The sequence below is a fragment of the Sorex fumeus genome, unplaced genomic scaffold (genome assembly GCF_029834395.1).
Source record: "Sorex fumeus unplaced genomic scaffold, SorFum_2.1 ptg000030l, whole genome shotgun sequence".
Lineage (NCBI taxonomy): Eukaryota > Metazoa > Chordata > Mammalia > Eulipotyphla > Soricidae > Sorex > Sorex fumeus.
Genome location: NW_026606087.1, coordinates 19,992,245 through 20,008,097, shown reverse-complemented (window position 1 = coordinate 20,008,097; position 15,853 = coordinate 19,992,245). Strand labels below are relative to the sequence as shown.

Here is a 15,853-nt window from a genome sequence, read left to right as displayed (position 1 = left end):
CCTCATGGACCACCATCCAGAACTCTCAGCTGCTCCTCCCAGACGGGAGTATAAAAATGAGGCCCCCATAACCATGCCACGGGGCTCCGTACCAGGCTGTTTTCATTCCGGGCACCCCAGAGGGGGCAGGTGAGAGCCCTCCCCGCCCCAAGGGCCCCAGCCCCAGCAGCCGACCTCCACTACCCAACTGCTGCCACGCTCCAGGCTGCTTTCCAGATGCTGCGACACATCATAAGAAACTTCCTACCCATTTTCCATAATTACCACACCATATTTGATGGGGTTCTGACAGTAGGCAACAAATCATAGAGAGCCCGGCAAGCTACTGAGAGTATCCCATCCGCATGGGAAGAGCCTGGCAAGCTCCCCGTGGCGTATTCGATATGCCAAAATCATAATTACAACAGGTCTCATTCCCCTGACCCTGAAAGAGCCTCCAATCGTTGGGAAACACTAGTAAGAAGAGGCTGCTAAAATCTCAGGGATGGGACGAATAAAGACGTTATTGGCGCCCGCTCGAGTAAATCGGCGAACAACGGGATGACAGTGATACAGTGACACACTTATTACCATCTAACAGATTCCAATTTACTATTAATTCTAACATGCACTTTTCTTCACATTCTAAGACTGTAAAATGAGCTGACTTTAGAAATGCTCAACTCACGCTGTCCTACCATCTCTGACCACCAGGCGGCAGTCATCACGTGTCAATGCTACCCGGGCACCCTTAACAGCTGTTCTTAACACCAAGCTTCCAAGTTAGGCACGCTGTTGGCACTGTAAGTGCCAAGAGTAAATTGCCATATAAAATATTTTCCTTAATTTACAGCCAAAGAAATATACACATAATATATATATATAACCAAAATGCCAAATGTTTATGATAATGTAGGACTCTGCCAGTCGGCCAGTAAGACTGCACAGGAAACAATCATTTTGGAAAAGCTGCTTGGCAACACACACCGAAGCTCATCACAGGGATATTCCCAGCCAGTCCATTTCTAAATATATACTCAACAGAAATACATACAATTGTTCCACTAAGGATACATGTAAGAATGTTCTTAGCACCCCTAGAGCAAAACGAGAAACTGGCCAAATGTCCATCAACAGAAGAAGGAACAGGTGCTGCGGAGAGCTCGAGGGATCAGAGAAGATGTCTTGTAGGCACTAGGCCCACAGCCACATGCTTCCCGCCCCAAGCACCACCACTTATAGCCCTGATGGCTCCCGACACAACTGGACCCCAGACTAAACCGACACAACTGGACCCCAGACTAAACCGTCATATTCACACAGACAAGTCCTGCGTGGGTGGCCAGCTGGTCTCTGAGGCAGTGCTCAGGGGCCTGTAACAGTAACAGACTAAGAAAGAAAGAGCTTCTGGCATATTTAAGCTGTGGAATATTGGAGAGAAGACAATTTACAAGATTCACAGTAGGAATGGTTCAATAAAATAGAACAGGAAGTAAAGACACAAAGAGCACATAAAGCTCAAAATCTGCCTAAATGGTATGGTGTTAATAGCCAGGAGCGTAGTTTAACTGAAGAGGACCTAAGGGGACTTTGGGGTGCTAAAAATATCCTACAATTTAATATAGATAGTTATATCAAGAATAGAATGTAGAACGCTGGTTACTTGGGCATTCATTTTTAGAAAAACCCATCAAATGTATATTTGAGATCTGTAAACTCTTCTGTATAAATGCTCAACTTCAATGAAAACTATTGAGTGCAGGCAGAAAGGCACAAAAGGAAAAAAAAAACAGTAAAGAGGCATGAACTGGTAATAAGAAAGAAATTATCTGGTAATGAAGAAGTAAACTGATTCATCTCCTTTACAAAATTTATGAAATTTCCACAAACTGAGACCACTGATGATGAAATACATTCAAAAGATTCCAATCACAGGTCAAGCAATGTCCCTGAAGGAAGGAGAGACTGCTAAATAAAATCCTGGAATGGGTGGAAGAAATTTCAAAGTAAGGGCCAGAGAGATAGTAAAACGGGTAAGGCGTCTGCCCTGCCTTGCCATCCAGGGTTCAATCCCCAGCACCCCACGTGGTCCCAAGAGCACCTCCTGGTCAGAAGTGATCTCTGAGCGCAGCCAGCAGTAAGCCCTGAGCACTACGGGGTATGTCACTCCCCAAAAAAAGGAAGAAAAAATTTTCAAAGTAAGTAGAGACTAGTAAGATCGAGTTACAAGTCACTCAGGACTACTGCCAAGGCCAAGACTTTAATTAGAAATGTTTTCTCTTTAAGAACTTAAAATAATTCTGAGTCTTAGAAATAACTTGGAGTAGGTTATATTCATGATTTTTTTTTCTCTTGCTTACTCAAGTATAAACCAAGCGAAATTATAATTCTGATGGAGGTTACAAAGACAAAGCAAATAATGATCTTACCTTTACAAGTTTTATCGTGAGTATTAGAGCTAAGACAACAATGCAAACAGCCAAACAGCTAGTGTGTTGATTTAGGATGGCACTAGCAAAACTGGATAGATTTTTTTAATAAGTACACAAAAAGGGAAATTGTTTCTTGCTAATGTTATAGTTTTAAAAAAAAACATTCAGAAGTATCTAGAACTGTGCTCTACAATACGATACCTACTAACCACACAATAGTGATTTAAGTTAAAATTAAATAAATTAAACAGAATCAGGACCAGGGATATAACTAAGTGGTAGGGTATATACGCTATGTAGATACAAGGCCTCGGTTCAACACCTAACACACATACCAAAAAAAAAAAAAAACTTTTTGTTTAAATTAAAACTGCATCCCAGACTGGAGAGACATATGAAAGATTCCAGGGAGTAGGGCACTTGCCATGAATACAGCTGACGCCAGTTGGATGCCTGGTAACACATATGATTTCCAGGGATCACTGATGAATACAGAGCCAGAAAGGTCGTAAGTACTGCTGGTGTGCTCCAAAACTCCCCCATAAAATCAAATCAAATTAAATCGAATGAATAAAACCCTCAATGGACCTGACTGCACTTCTAGTGCTCAACAGTCAGGTGGTCAGGGACAAATTCACTGGTGGCACTAGAGCACTCAGTGGTAGAAGAAGGGCACAGCACAGGTACCGAAGAACTACTTATCTATTAGCTAGCCTTTCAGGAAAAAGACTCCTTCAAATTTTTCATTTCTTTCAATTTTTTTAAAAAAAATTTTATTGTTTAAAAATGTTGTGTTGGGGCTGGAGCGATAGCACAGCGGGTAGGGCGTTTGCCTTGCACGCAGCCAACATGGCCGACCCAGGTTCGATTCCCAGCATCCCATATGGTCCCCCGAGCACCGCCAGGAGTGATTCCTGAGTGCATGAGCCAGGAGTGACCCCTGAGCATCGCCGGGTGTGACCCAAAAAGAAAAAAAAAATGTTGTGTGATTTTGTTGGGGGTGGGGGGACGGGGTTTACTTTCTTGTTTCCCTTGACATTGAAGTGACTCAATCAAACTGTTCTGGTCTGAGAACAAAGTTCAGAATCTAAGTTGGCAGCAAAAACAGACTGGGAAATCTAAAATTGCTTCTGAACTATAAATAATCTCCCAGACACGTTCAGAAGTAATTGAAAACAGCACCAAAAGGAATTATCTTCGGTATTAGGAATCAGTATTCAGAGAGATGATTTTGAAAATAAAGGCTTAGAACTCAAATAAAATCAACCAAATACAAACTAATAGTGTAGAATAATAACTAACATATTGTGGGGCTGGAGCGATAGCACAGCGGGTAGGGCGTTTGCCTTGCATGTGGCCAATCCGGGTTCGATTCCCAGCATCCCATATGGTCCCCCGAGCACCGCCAGGAGCGATTCCTGAGTGCATGAGCCAGGAGTAACCCCTGAGCATCGCCGGGTGTGACCCAAAAAGAAAAAAAAAAAAAAAAAAAAACTAACATCACTATTAGTATGGGGTACATTATAAATCCAGAAAAGGCAATTAGACATAAACCACCTCCACTAAAATTCTGGCTACAGAATAGGGGGTGAAATAAAAGCCAGGCAATGGTCTACTCTACCTGCTCGCTGATCACCCTCACAGCGAAGTCTGACTTGACCTTAGATTAAACCTCACTTGTCCTCAGACGACTTCAGTTTCTTCTTGAGCAAGAAAGGATAAGAAGGGGCTGAGAAGATCCTTGCCTTATACACAGCCAACCCAGGTTCACTCCCTGGCACCCCATATAATCCCCCAAGCACCAAGTAATTCCTGAGTGCAGAGCCAGGAGTGACCTCTGAGCATCACCAGGTGTGCCCCCCCCCACCCCACCAAAAAAGAAAAGAAACTAATTTTTAGCTACTATTTAGCAGGCAAGATACTAGTAACTCATCAAGGTTATTATCAGAGGTCAAGGAACCTATCTGGGCCATAGTGACATTTTAGAGGTTTTTTGTTTGTTTGTTTGTTTGTTTGTTTAATACCTTCCTGAAAAGGAAATTGTAGTGAGTTATTCTGCGTGCTAGGGATTGAGCCCAGGGCCTCAGACACACACCTACCAGAGTCAGACCCTCAGCCCCAATCCTTTCCTGACCGCTGCCATCACCAAAAACAAGTGGAAGGTCCAAAACAATGAGCCTAAATACTCACTTCTTTGAAATTTTATCTAGGGTTGGAGCGATAGTACAGCATCCAAGGCACTTGCAGCCAACCTGGGTTCGATCCCTGGCATTCCATAAGGTTCCCAGAGACCCAACAGGAGTGCAGAGCCAGGAGTAATCCCAGAGCAATAGTACAGCGGGTAGGGCATTTGCCTTGCATGGGACGGACCCAGGTTCAATCCCAGGCATCCCACAGGGTCCCCATGCACCGCCAGGAGGAATTCCTGAATGCAGAGCCAGGAGTAACCCTCGAGCACTGCCAGGTGTGCCACCAAAACCACAAATAAAACTTTACTAAAATAACTGTCACTTGTCATTTATTACTTAAGTCAAGTAGTCAAAAATCTCATAAATATGGGCCAAAGCAATCGTACAACAGGTAAAGCATCTGCCTAGCATGCAGCCAACCCAGATTCGAACCCCTGCATCCCAAGCACTGCCAGAAGTGATTCCTGCAGAGTCAGGAGTAACCCCTGAGCACTGCTAGGGATGACCCAAAACAAACAAACAAACAAACAAAAATCTCATAAATAAAAGTGATCCAAATATAGAATTTGAGTGGAATAAGCAATAATGCTTAACAGAAATATTAGTTCACTTGGGAAATATCAATTGCCTACAAACTGCCAGGCTTGCTCTAAGCACTGGCAATACCACAGTGAGCAAATAAGATTCAAGAAACAACTGAGTAGAAGATTTAAACAAATATCAAAATGCCAGAAGTGAACTTCAACTTACATCTCAGCATTTTCTAAAACAGAAGTTATAGGTTTAGTCATATGACCCTGCCCCTGACAAATAACAAACTTACCAAGGAATTCTTAATCACTTCGCTTCTATAAAATTCTGAAAAAGAAAAAGAAAAAGTAAGTGATATGGAAAAATTTAAAAGCTCATTTATTCTCAAGCCTATAAGAATGTTCCAGCAATCACTGAAAACATTTTCAAGGGAGCTATTATTTCTACTTTTATGTGCGAAAAAATTAAAAGAGGCAACTGGGGTGTGGCGCAATACTAGACAACTTGTCTTGCTTGTGTAATGACCTGGCACTGCCCAAAAAATAAAGTAGGAGGTTAAATAAATGTTATTGTGTTTTATTTTATTTTGTTTTTGTTTGTTTGGAGGCCATTCCCAGTGATGCTCAGAGCTTATTCCTGGCTTTGCACTCAGGGATCACTTCTGGCAATGCTCAGTGGATCAGATGGGGTACCGGGGATCAAACCTGGATTGGCAGTGTGCAAGGTAAACTACCTCCCCTCTGCTGACAGGAAGCCACAGTTATCTCCCTGATGCTCTGAGAGACTGCCAGCCCACAGGGCAGCTATCCTCCTATTGCTACAGGGAAAGTATATCTGTTTGGTCTACATGCCACTAGCACTTGAGAAGATTTTAGGTAATATGAGAACAAAGCTAATTTTTTTTTTTGTTCGTTTGTTTAGGTTTGGTTTGGTTTTTGGGTCACAACTGGCAATGCTCAGGGGTTAGTTACTCCTGGCTCCAGATTCAAGAATTATGCCTGGCGGGCTCAAGGGACCATAGAGGGTGCTGGGAAACAAAAACTTTTTTTTTCCTAATATACACTTGTTTTGCTTAGTGGATAAAACTAGCAGTGCTCAGGGCTTACTCCTGGCTCTGCACTTACGGATCACTCCTACCAAATCTCAGGGCACATATCGGGTGCCAGGGGTCGAACTTGGGTGGGCAGTATACAAGGCAAGTGCCCTACCCACTATACTACTCTGACCCCTACAATTAGAAAACGCCTCTATCCGCATACATATTTCTGATCCCTAACTGTAAAGATCATAATAATGGCAGCACTTGTTCTGTGCGACTGCATCTTCCTCAGCATGTATAAAAACCATTTCCAGCACAGATAAAATAAAATTTAATTGAATCAGTGTCACAGATGAATTATATTTAGACCTAAATTTGAAAATAATGAAAACTTTGGAAAGTATATTAATTATGCAACAGGAGAGATGATATTTAAATATACTGAATTTTCTAAGCTAGTAAACTGATAACTGCAGTTTGCAAATCTTCTAGCTGAGGATCAAGAAAAATAGACCAGGATATATCTTAAGGGCAAGCTCCTTGGGTTCAATCACTTCTTGACAAACATACTAGCTATATTACTCTGGGCTTATTTTCATTTTTAAAAAAATCAAGGATCAGGAACTGAAGAGATAGTACAGCAGGTAAGGTGCTTATCTTGACCTTATCAAGACACAAGGTTGACCCAAGACTGATACCCGACACCCAGTATGATCCCCAAGCCCTGCCAGGAGTGATCTCTAAACACAGAGCCAGGAATCAGCTCTGAGCACCACTGCATATGGCATCCACCCCCATCCAATACACATCAAGGACCAGGAGACAGCAGTTAAGGCTCAATTCCTGGCACCACGTGATGCCACGAACATCACTGGGTACAATCCAGGAGGCTGTAACACTGAGGCCTGCAGGTATCATGGGCATCAGAGGGCCCTAAACTGAACCACCTGCCGGGTTGGCTAAGAACTACAGGGGTGCCCCTCAAACCTCCTGAGCCCAAAAGTTTATTTGGGAGGCCCAAAGTAAACAAATTTTTTTAATTTTTATTAGTGAGACACCATGAGGCACAGTTGTAGACTTACAAAGTTTTGTGCTTGGGTTTCAATTATACAATGATCAAATACCCATCCCTCCACCAGTGCCCATTTCCCACCACCACAGATCCCAGTATCCCTCCCACCCCCCATCCCCCCCATCCCACCCTGCCTCTGTGGCAGGGGATTCCCTTTTGTTCTCTCTCTCTCCTTTTGGGTGTTGTGGTTTGCAAAAGAGGCAATGAGTGACTCGGCAATCATGTTTGGTCTATAGTCTACTTTCGCATACTTCTCCCATCCTGGGAGGATCCTCCCAACACCCTTTATTTGGTGCTTCCTTCTCTATCTGAGCTCCCTTTTCCCCTAGCATGTGTGGCTGGCCTCCAAGCCATGGAGCAAAATTCCTGGTACTAATCTCGGCCATTCTTGGGTGTTAGTCTCCTATTTTGTTATCAAAGTAAACAATTTTAAGAAATAAAAATAACAGGGGGCTGGAGTGATAGCACAGTGGTAGGGCGTTTGCCTTGCACGCAGCCAACATGGCCGACCTGAGTTCGATTCCTCCGCCCCTCTCGGAGAGCCCGGCAAACTACCGAGAGTATTCAATATGCCAGACACAGTAACAACAAAGTCTCCAATGGAGACGTTACTGGGCCCGCTCGAGCAAATCGATGATCAACGGGAGGGCCTTTACCTTTACCTTTAAAAATAACAGGACCAGAGTGATAGTACAGTGGGCAGTACGTTTGTTTGCCTTGCATGTGGTGGATCCAGGTTCAATCCCCAGCACCCCCTATAAGACCCTGAGCACTGCCAGGACTCATTCCTGAGCACAGAGCCAGGAGTAAGACCAGAACACCACTGGGTGTGGCCTACAAGAAAAAAAGAAAGAAAAATTATTATTTCTATGGTAAGATCTGTCTCTGTCACTCCCATTGTTCATCGATTTGCTTGAGCAGGCCCAGTAACGCTTCCATTGTGACACTTATTACTGTGTTTGGCATACTGAATACGTCAAGAGTAGCTTGCCAGGCTCTGCCATGCAGGCGAGATCCTCTCGGTAGCTTGCCGGGCTCTCTGAGAGGGGTGGAGGAAATCGAACGCGGGTCGGCCAAGTCAGCCACGTGCAAGGCAAACGCCCTACCGCTATGCTATTGCTCCAGCCCGCTATGGCAAGATAGTCACAATATATTAAAAAGTTTCTGAGCTAGAATTTACAAAAGGATACAAATATTTATAAACATATCAAACATGTGTGCACTAGAGGATAAGATTAAGCTGTGAACTTTCAGTTTTGTTCATCAGTTTTCTAATTTTTCTATTATGAAGAATTACTTCAATTAAGGGATAGCTGAGGTCAATCCTCCGACATCCCATATGGTCCCCTGAGCGAGGAGTAAGTCCCGAGTGCAGAGCCAAGAGTAACCCCGGAGCACTGCGAGGTACGGCCCACAAAGAAAACAAAACCAAAAAAAGAGATGACTGTACATGTTTCAGGGCTGGGGGAACGGGGAAGAACTTGCTGGTGTTGGTCCACAGTGAGTCGTGCTCAGGGCTTACCCCCAACTGTTCACTCCTGGCTGTGCTTGGGGGGAGATCATATGTGGTCCTGGGATCGGGATCAAAGCCAGGTCAGCCCCTGACAGAGCAAATGCCTTAAATACTGTACTATCACTCTGGCCCAATTCTGACTGTTTTAAAAAGATTTATGCTACTAATGAACATTGAAATGACTGCTAATTTTTAGACAAGGAATACTATCATCTTTTAAACGTTTATATCCCTAAGACTTGGAAACCTTTAGAACATACTTTTAGAAGTAAAAAGCATTTTCAAAGGCTGGAGCGAGACTACAGCAGTACGGTGCCTGCCTTACGCCCAACTGACACAGGACTGATCCCCGGCATCCCATATGGTCCCAAGAGCTCTGCCAGGCGTGATTCCTGGGTGGAGACCCAGGAGTAAGCCATTAGCATGGCTGGGTGTAGCCCCAAAACAAAAACACACAAAAATTATATTTTCCAAAACTCAGTTTGAAGAAACAATAAAAAAGAGTGCACCAATACATAATCCCACTGATGAAAGCACTAGTTTCTGCACCATTAGGCAACTCCTTTTCCCTTCTGTTTGTCTCTCAAATAACTCCCCAGTCACTCCAAATCCCAGCTTGAATATGTAGATGTCTCTTCGAGAGGCCTGCTGATAGCTGGGATGGTTAACAGCACCTGCCTTCTCCGTGTGAGGCCACTCGTGCCAAGTACTGCCCGGGCAGCTCCTCTGTCCAGAGTATGTGATGTCCAGTGCAGAGTTAGTGTGAGTGTGGGCTCCACAAGCAAAACCATGCCAACGCTGCAGACCGGGGCTGGCCCGGCGAGCACTGCGTGAGAACAGTAAGAGCAGAAGGTGCGAGAGCACGGGTGAGTGAAGACCGCTCCTGAGAGCGCCACGAGCAAGCAGGTGACAACGTGATAGTGACGGCAACCAAGGAAAGGGGAGGGGGAAATCAAAAGTCTGTCTAGATGCATGTGAGCATGCACCTGCATTCTAATGTATATGCACCATGTGGAGGGGAGGGGGGCTTCTTAGAGAGACCACACCAGTGCTCAGGGCTTGCTCTTTGCTCTGTACCCAGCTGAGCCCTGCCCAAATAACCCTGGAGAGCCTCCGGAAGTGAGTCCTGAGTCAGGAGTAAGCCCCGAGCATGGCAAGTGTATCCCAAACCTTGCTTCCCCCCCAAAAAAAATAATTAAGCAAATAATAATCATAATAACAATACCGGGTTCTTGTGAGGTTCAAATGAAACTGAATTTAAAACATTTTTAAATATTTTATAGGGACAACGAGATGGCTCAAATGGGTCATGGCTGGCATGCAGGAGCCCGGGTTTGATGCCCAGGACCGTATCATTTCTCTGAACACAGCCAGAGGGGCTTATGCGCCCTCCCAGAGTGGCCCCAAGAAAACCTTTTCATTAGCACTGTAGCACTGTCCTCCTATTGTTCATCGTCTCCATTGTGAGACTTTGTTGTTACTGTGTTTGGCATACCGAATGCGCCATGGAGAGCTTGCCAGGCTTTGCCGTGCGGGAGAGATTCTCTCATAGCTTGCCGGGCAATCCAAGAGGGGCGGAGGAATCAAACCCGGGTCGGCCAAGTCGGCCGCAAGCAAGGCAAACACCCTACCGCTGTGCTATCGCTCCAGTCCTAACCTTTTCATTAAGTTATAAATGTTATTAATAATACAATTATTCACTATTATTCATTTAACTTGAACAAAACTTGACATGTAAATTTTCAAAAATATATCATTCAAGACCTATTTCTACATAAAGGGAGAGTATTAGTATAAATTGTTAGTATTACATAAATGTCTCTCTATCCATGCTAAGGTCTATTTTTTTCCCCGTTGGTTTACTGGGCCACACATGGCAGTGTCAGGGTACACTCCTAGCCGACTCAAGGGAGCATCCGGGCTGCCAAGTCAGGGGCATGCAAGGCAAGCCCCTGACCACTGTTACATCTGCCCCTAGGAGAGGACCTTGAGGAACTCGTTCTGCAGAGTAGGCTCTAGTGACATGTCTTGGCTCTCGTTCAGCATTCCCTTCATTCAACAGAAGCTTTTTTTAGAGCCTTTACCATGCTAATGACAGAAGAAAGACAAACCTAAACTACACTACAAAACTTTTTCTCTATCAGATTGGCAAAAACACAAGTTTCACTGTGCCGTGTACCAGTGAGCAGGAGAAAGGAAGCCTCCAGGCATAGGTAGTGGGCGTATAAGCAGGATAATTTTGCAATATGTAACCATTTTGAAGTACATGCTCTCTTTGTACTTCCACTTCTTGAAATTTACTCAATCCCTATCCAATCTCTCATTTTTCAAAAGCACGTTTATAAAGGAATTCAATGCAGTGCTCTATGTACAGCGAAAGACTGGAACAATGACCTAAGAAAATGTCAGCCAACCAGAGTCAGTTAAATGACTTACGGTATTATCTCCTCATTCCAAAGTATGAAGGACAAAATTAGAAAAGCTCTCCATAAGGCAGTATATGAAAATATTTAAGGCATACGATGTGAAAAATAAAAGGCAGTTTGGTACTGGGACTGGAGTGATAGCACAGCGGTAGGGCGTTTGCCTTGCGCGCAGCCAGCCCAGCCCAGCCGGGTTCGATTCCTCCGCCCCTCTCAGAGAACCTGGCAAGCTACCGAGAGTATTCCATATGCCAAACTCAGTGACAAGAAGTCTCACAATGGAGACGTAACTGGGCCCGCTTGAGCAAATCAATGAACAACGGGAGGGCGGTGTTCGCAGTGTTCAGTTTGGTACTATTTTCATTTATATTTTATGTAAGGAATCTCAAGAAACAAAGAAATGAGCAACATTTATGAGGGGTAGACAGGGAGAAAGGGACAGGTGAAGGTAAAACTAAATCTTTACATAGGTAATTTCTGATTCATCAACTCACTACCTACTCAGAAACTAAATAGGAGAAAAAAATGAAGGCTTAGTGTGTATTCAAGTACTAGAGACTGTATGGTGAATAAAATAAATCTAAAATGACTGATCTACCAATCTCTGCCTTCAACTTCGACTTTTCTTAAGAGAGAGAGACAGAGATTAGTGACGTAACGAAACACGGAGCATGCCGGGTGGGTATTAAGTATTAAGTACTGTGGAGAAGAATTAAGCACAGAAGAAGGGGAGGAGACTAGCGCATTTTTCAGAGGATTAGTCGCTGATTAAGTTATTTTTCTGAGGAAACATTTGGAAGGGAGAAAATGAAAAATGACGAAGAAGCCGGCCGTATGGGAATCAGGAGGAAAGAGCACCTGCGCCAAGAACAGCGGTACAGAGCCCTGCGCGGGAGTCAACTTGATGTTTTCAAGGAACGGCAAGAAGGTTAACTGTGGCTAGACCAGGGCGAACGTGAAGAGCAGCTGAGGCACTCCACGAGGTGACAGCGTCAGATAAATTTAGAAAGACAGATCATGAGGGGCCGGAGTGAGAGAACAGAGATTAGGGCCCTGGCGTTGCACGTGGCCAATTCAGGTTCTATTCCCAGGACCCACGGGGTACCCCAAGCACTGCCAGGAATAATTCCTGCACAAAGAGTAAAGCCCTGAGTACAGCCAAGTGAAGCCCAGAAATAAAAAAAAAAAAAATTTAAAAAAAAAAGAAAGAAAGAAAAAGATTATGAACCATTTTTTAGGAAACAGAAAGACTGTGAGGAAAGAAATAAGATCTCACTTTCATTTAAATAGGAACTTGCTTGAAAATATGATGACAAGAGTGCAGGAGCATGCAAACCTGGTAGACTGTCTTCCAACTCAAACAAGAAATGACAGTGATCAAGAGGCAGGAAGAATCAACCAGGCTATGGAGACATTTTGATATGAAGAGCCAAAAAAATTTACTGGAAGCCTGGATGTCGGGTATAAAAGAGAATAATTCACGTCTATTTCTAGGTTTGGGGCCATTCTTATGTAAAAAGAAATAAAAGTTTGGAGGTGCTAGAGTGATAGTTCAGCGGGTAGGGTGCTTGCAGGTTTAGTTTCACAACACCCAATACGGTCCTTAGAGCCCACCAGGAGTGATCCTTGAGAGCACAGCCAGGAGTAAGCCCTAAGTACCTCTGGGCAGAGCCCAAAAACCAAAAGCAAAGGCTTTGTAGCTATTTTTCCAATTGGGCTGGAGCGATAGCACAGCGGTAGGGCGTTCGCCTTACACGCGGCCAACATGGCTGACCCGAGTTCGATTCCTCCGCCCCTCTGGGAGAGCCCGGCAAGCTACCGAGAGTATCTCGCCCACATGGCAGAGCCTGGCAAGCTCCCCATCACGTATTCAATATGCCAAACACAGTAACAACAAAGTCTCCAATGGAGACGTTACTGGGCCCGCTCGAGCTCAAGCAAAAACCAAAAACAGACTTCTATTTTTTTAATTTTAAAATTTTTTGAATCACTGAATCATTGTGAGATACAGTTAGAAAGCTTTCACTAGATCTGGTTCCTAACCGCTCCCCACCCCCCAAGCATGCCTGTCTAGCAGGCATTTCACTTCTTTGTCTCTCTCTACTTTGGGGCACTGTGGTTTGCAATACAGACACTTGAGAGGCCATCATGTTTGGTCCTTTACCCACTTTCAGCACACTTCTCCCACCCAGAGCGATCCCTCCAGCCATCATTGACATGATGGTCCCTTCTCTATCCCTCCTGCCCTCTCCCCCAGCCCTTGAGCAGGCTTCCAACCACGGGTCATTTGTCCTGGCCCTTGAAAAACATACTTTTGAAACTAAGAAATGATGCCACTGAACAGGTGGGAAGTGTAGTTTAAATCTCTAGAAGATTTTACATCAAGATCATCAACCAGGCTGGGGGTGCAGTTCAGCAGCAGAGACTTGCCTTGCAAGTGGGAGATCTTGGTTTAAATACCTGGCACGGCGGGGGGGAAGGTGGGGGGGGGGGGGAGTGACCAGTCCCACACTAGTCTCTTGAGAAACTATCAGCCGAGGCTGGAGAGAGTGAAGCGTGAGGCTAGGGCACAGGCCTTGATACCCAGGCACGGTCCTGGAGGCTCCAGGCATCTGCCAGTGTGGCCCTCAGAGCCCCAAGTACTGCTTATGGTGTCCAAGTAACTCCTGGCCACAGAGGACCAGAGCACTAAACTGACAGCCCTATTGTATAAAAACTGCCAAAGGGCCTGGGGCTTCCTGAGTGCTGCCTGGGGCCACCACCCTCCTGTTGTCAGTGAAAGTGTTCTCCAGCAAGTACTTTCTTGGCAGCTGGTCACTAACTGGGTAGCCAGGCTCCTTCTGTTTTGGACTTGCTTATGCTAAATGTAAGTCTTCTGTGTGGCAAGAGAGGAAGAGGATTATTTGAGGCAGATTTTTTCCATTTATTTTATTAGAGAGCCATAACTTACAAAGTTATCAAGAGCTGAGTTTTAGGCATGTAATATTTCTATAGCAATCCCACCACCAGTGTCCACTCCCCTCCCCAGTGTGCACTTACCCCAAAGCTCCCAAACCCCTGTCCCCTCTCCCCACAGACGCCTAAACAGGCACCTTACAAAGCGTGGTGGCTACAGCTTAGATCCCAGGTTTTCGGTGCTGAGTCTGTACGGAAGATTTTTAAGTGAAAACGACTCACTTCAATTCCATCATATCCCACTAGCTGTTAATTGGTTACACTGTCCTTTTTTTTAGGTGACGCAAGGACTGGGTGAGGGGCCAAACCGATAGTACAGTGGGTCCCCTACCTTGCATGCCGTGGCTGACCCGGGTTCAATCCCTGGCATCTCATATGGTCCCCCAAATACCGCAGGAGTGATTCCTGAGTGCAAAGCCAGGAGTAACCCCTGAGCATCACCAGGTGTACTCCCCTCCCACACCCCCCCCCAAAAAAAAAGACTGGGTGATTAACATGTTTTCCTACATGGTCAGAAAAAAAAATGAAATATTTTGACTGCTATCTGGTCTATGGGAATAAGCACCTTCACGGACTGGTACAATCAGTCTACAGCTCACTAACAGGTTTTATCACGAGCAATGTGATAAACATGCCGGAATATTTTAAGTTTTGGATAGGTTTACATACAACTGGTCCCTGGTTATCTCTATAAAGTTTCCATATCTTGCTCAACTGTTAACTCTACAAAAGCAATTAATGTAGTCTAATCTTAGAACTGCTACTAATAGGAAGAATCCACAGGATCATATATGAAACTAAATTCAAACAAATTACCATTCTTCCAGAAATGATCCAATATATATTAGGTATTACAGAAACAAAAGGATATAAACTAAGTCTCAATTTCTTTTTAAGTTTTATTTTATAGGCACCGTGTGGGTTACAAAAGTGCTAGGATTTCAAGCATAAAACATTCCAGCAATAATCAGAGCGACAACACAGCGGGTAGGGTGTTTGCCTTGCACACGCCAGACCTGTGTTCTATCCCAGGCACCCCGTGGGGTCCCCCAAGCACTACTAGGAGTAATTCCTGAGCACAGAGTCAAGAGTAAGCCCTGGTCAGATGTGACCAAGTAGTAGCACTGTCCTCCCGTTGTTCATCGATTTGCTCGAGAAGGCCCAGTAACATCTCTATTGTGAGACTTGTTGTTACTGTGTTTGGCATATTGAATACGTGACGGGGAGCTTGCCAGGCTCTGCCGTGCGGGCGAGATACTCTCAGTAGCTTGCCGGGCTCTCCGAGAGGGGCGGAGGAAGTGAACCCAGCTCGGCCGTGCGCAAGGCAAATGCCCTACCACTGTGCAAAAGAAAAACAAAACACATTCCCACACCACACCTTCCACCAGATCTCCACCACTGTCCCAGTGTCCCCTATCCCCCCCCCCCCCCCCGCCGTGGTCAGCTTCCTTCTAAAGAACACTTAGTTCTCATCTCTGTTGCCTTTTTTAGCATTCATTATTCCCTTACTGTTTCTTTATATCTCACAAAAGAGAGAAAAAGAGAGATCATTCTGTGTCTGTCCTTCTCCTTCTAACATCACTCAATACGATATTCTTCCAGATCCACCTATGCAGCAGCAAACTGTGTGATTTCATCTGTTCTTGTAGCCAAGTTGTATATTTTTCATAGTTTCTTTATATTCAGCCATCTGCTCTTGGACACTTGGGCTGTTTCCATA

At 44.7% G+C, this 15,853-nt stretch overlaps 1 protein-coding gene across 2 annotated transcripts in view; it reads right to left on the bottom strand.

Moving 5' to 3' along the window:
* UVRAG (UV radiation resistance associated) overlaps positions 1-15,853 on the bottom strand; it is a 311,864-nt gene that overhangs the window by 261,688 nt on the left and 34,323 nt on the right. Inside the window, exon 3 of one of the 2 annotated variants that reach the window (XM_056116060.1) lies at positions 5,424-5,458. The exons of the other annotated variant lie outside the window; for it this stretch is intronic. Within the exon in view, the coding sequence (XP_055972035.1) occupies positions 5,424-5,458 (35 nt within the window). The remainder of the gene's footprint in view (positions 1-5,423; positions 5,459-15,853) is intronic. 2 annotated transcript variants of the gene reach the window in all.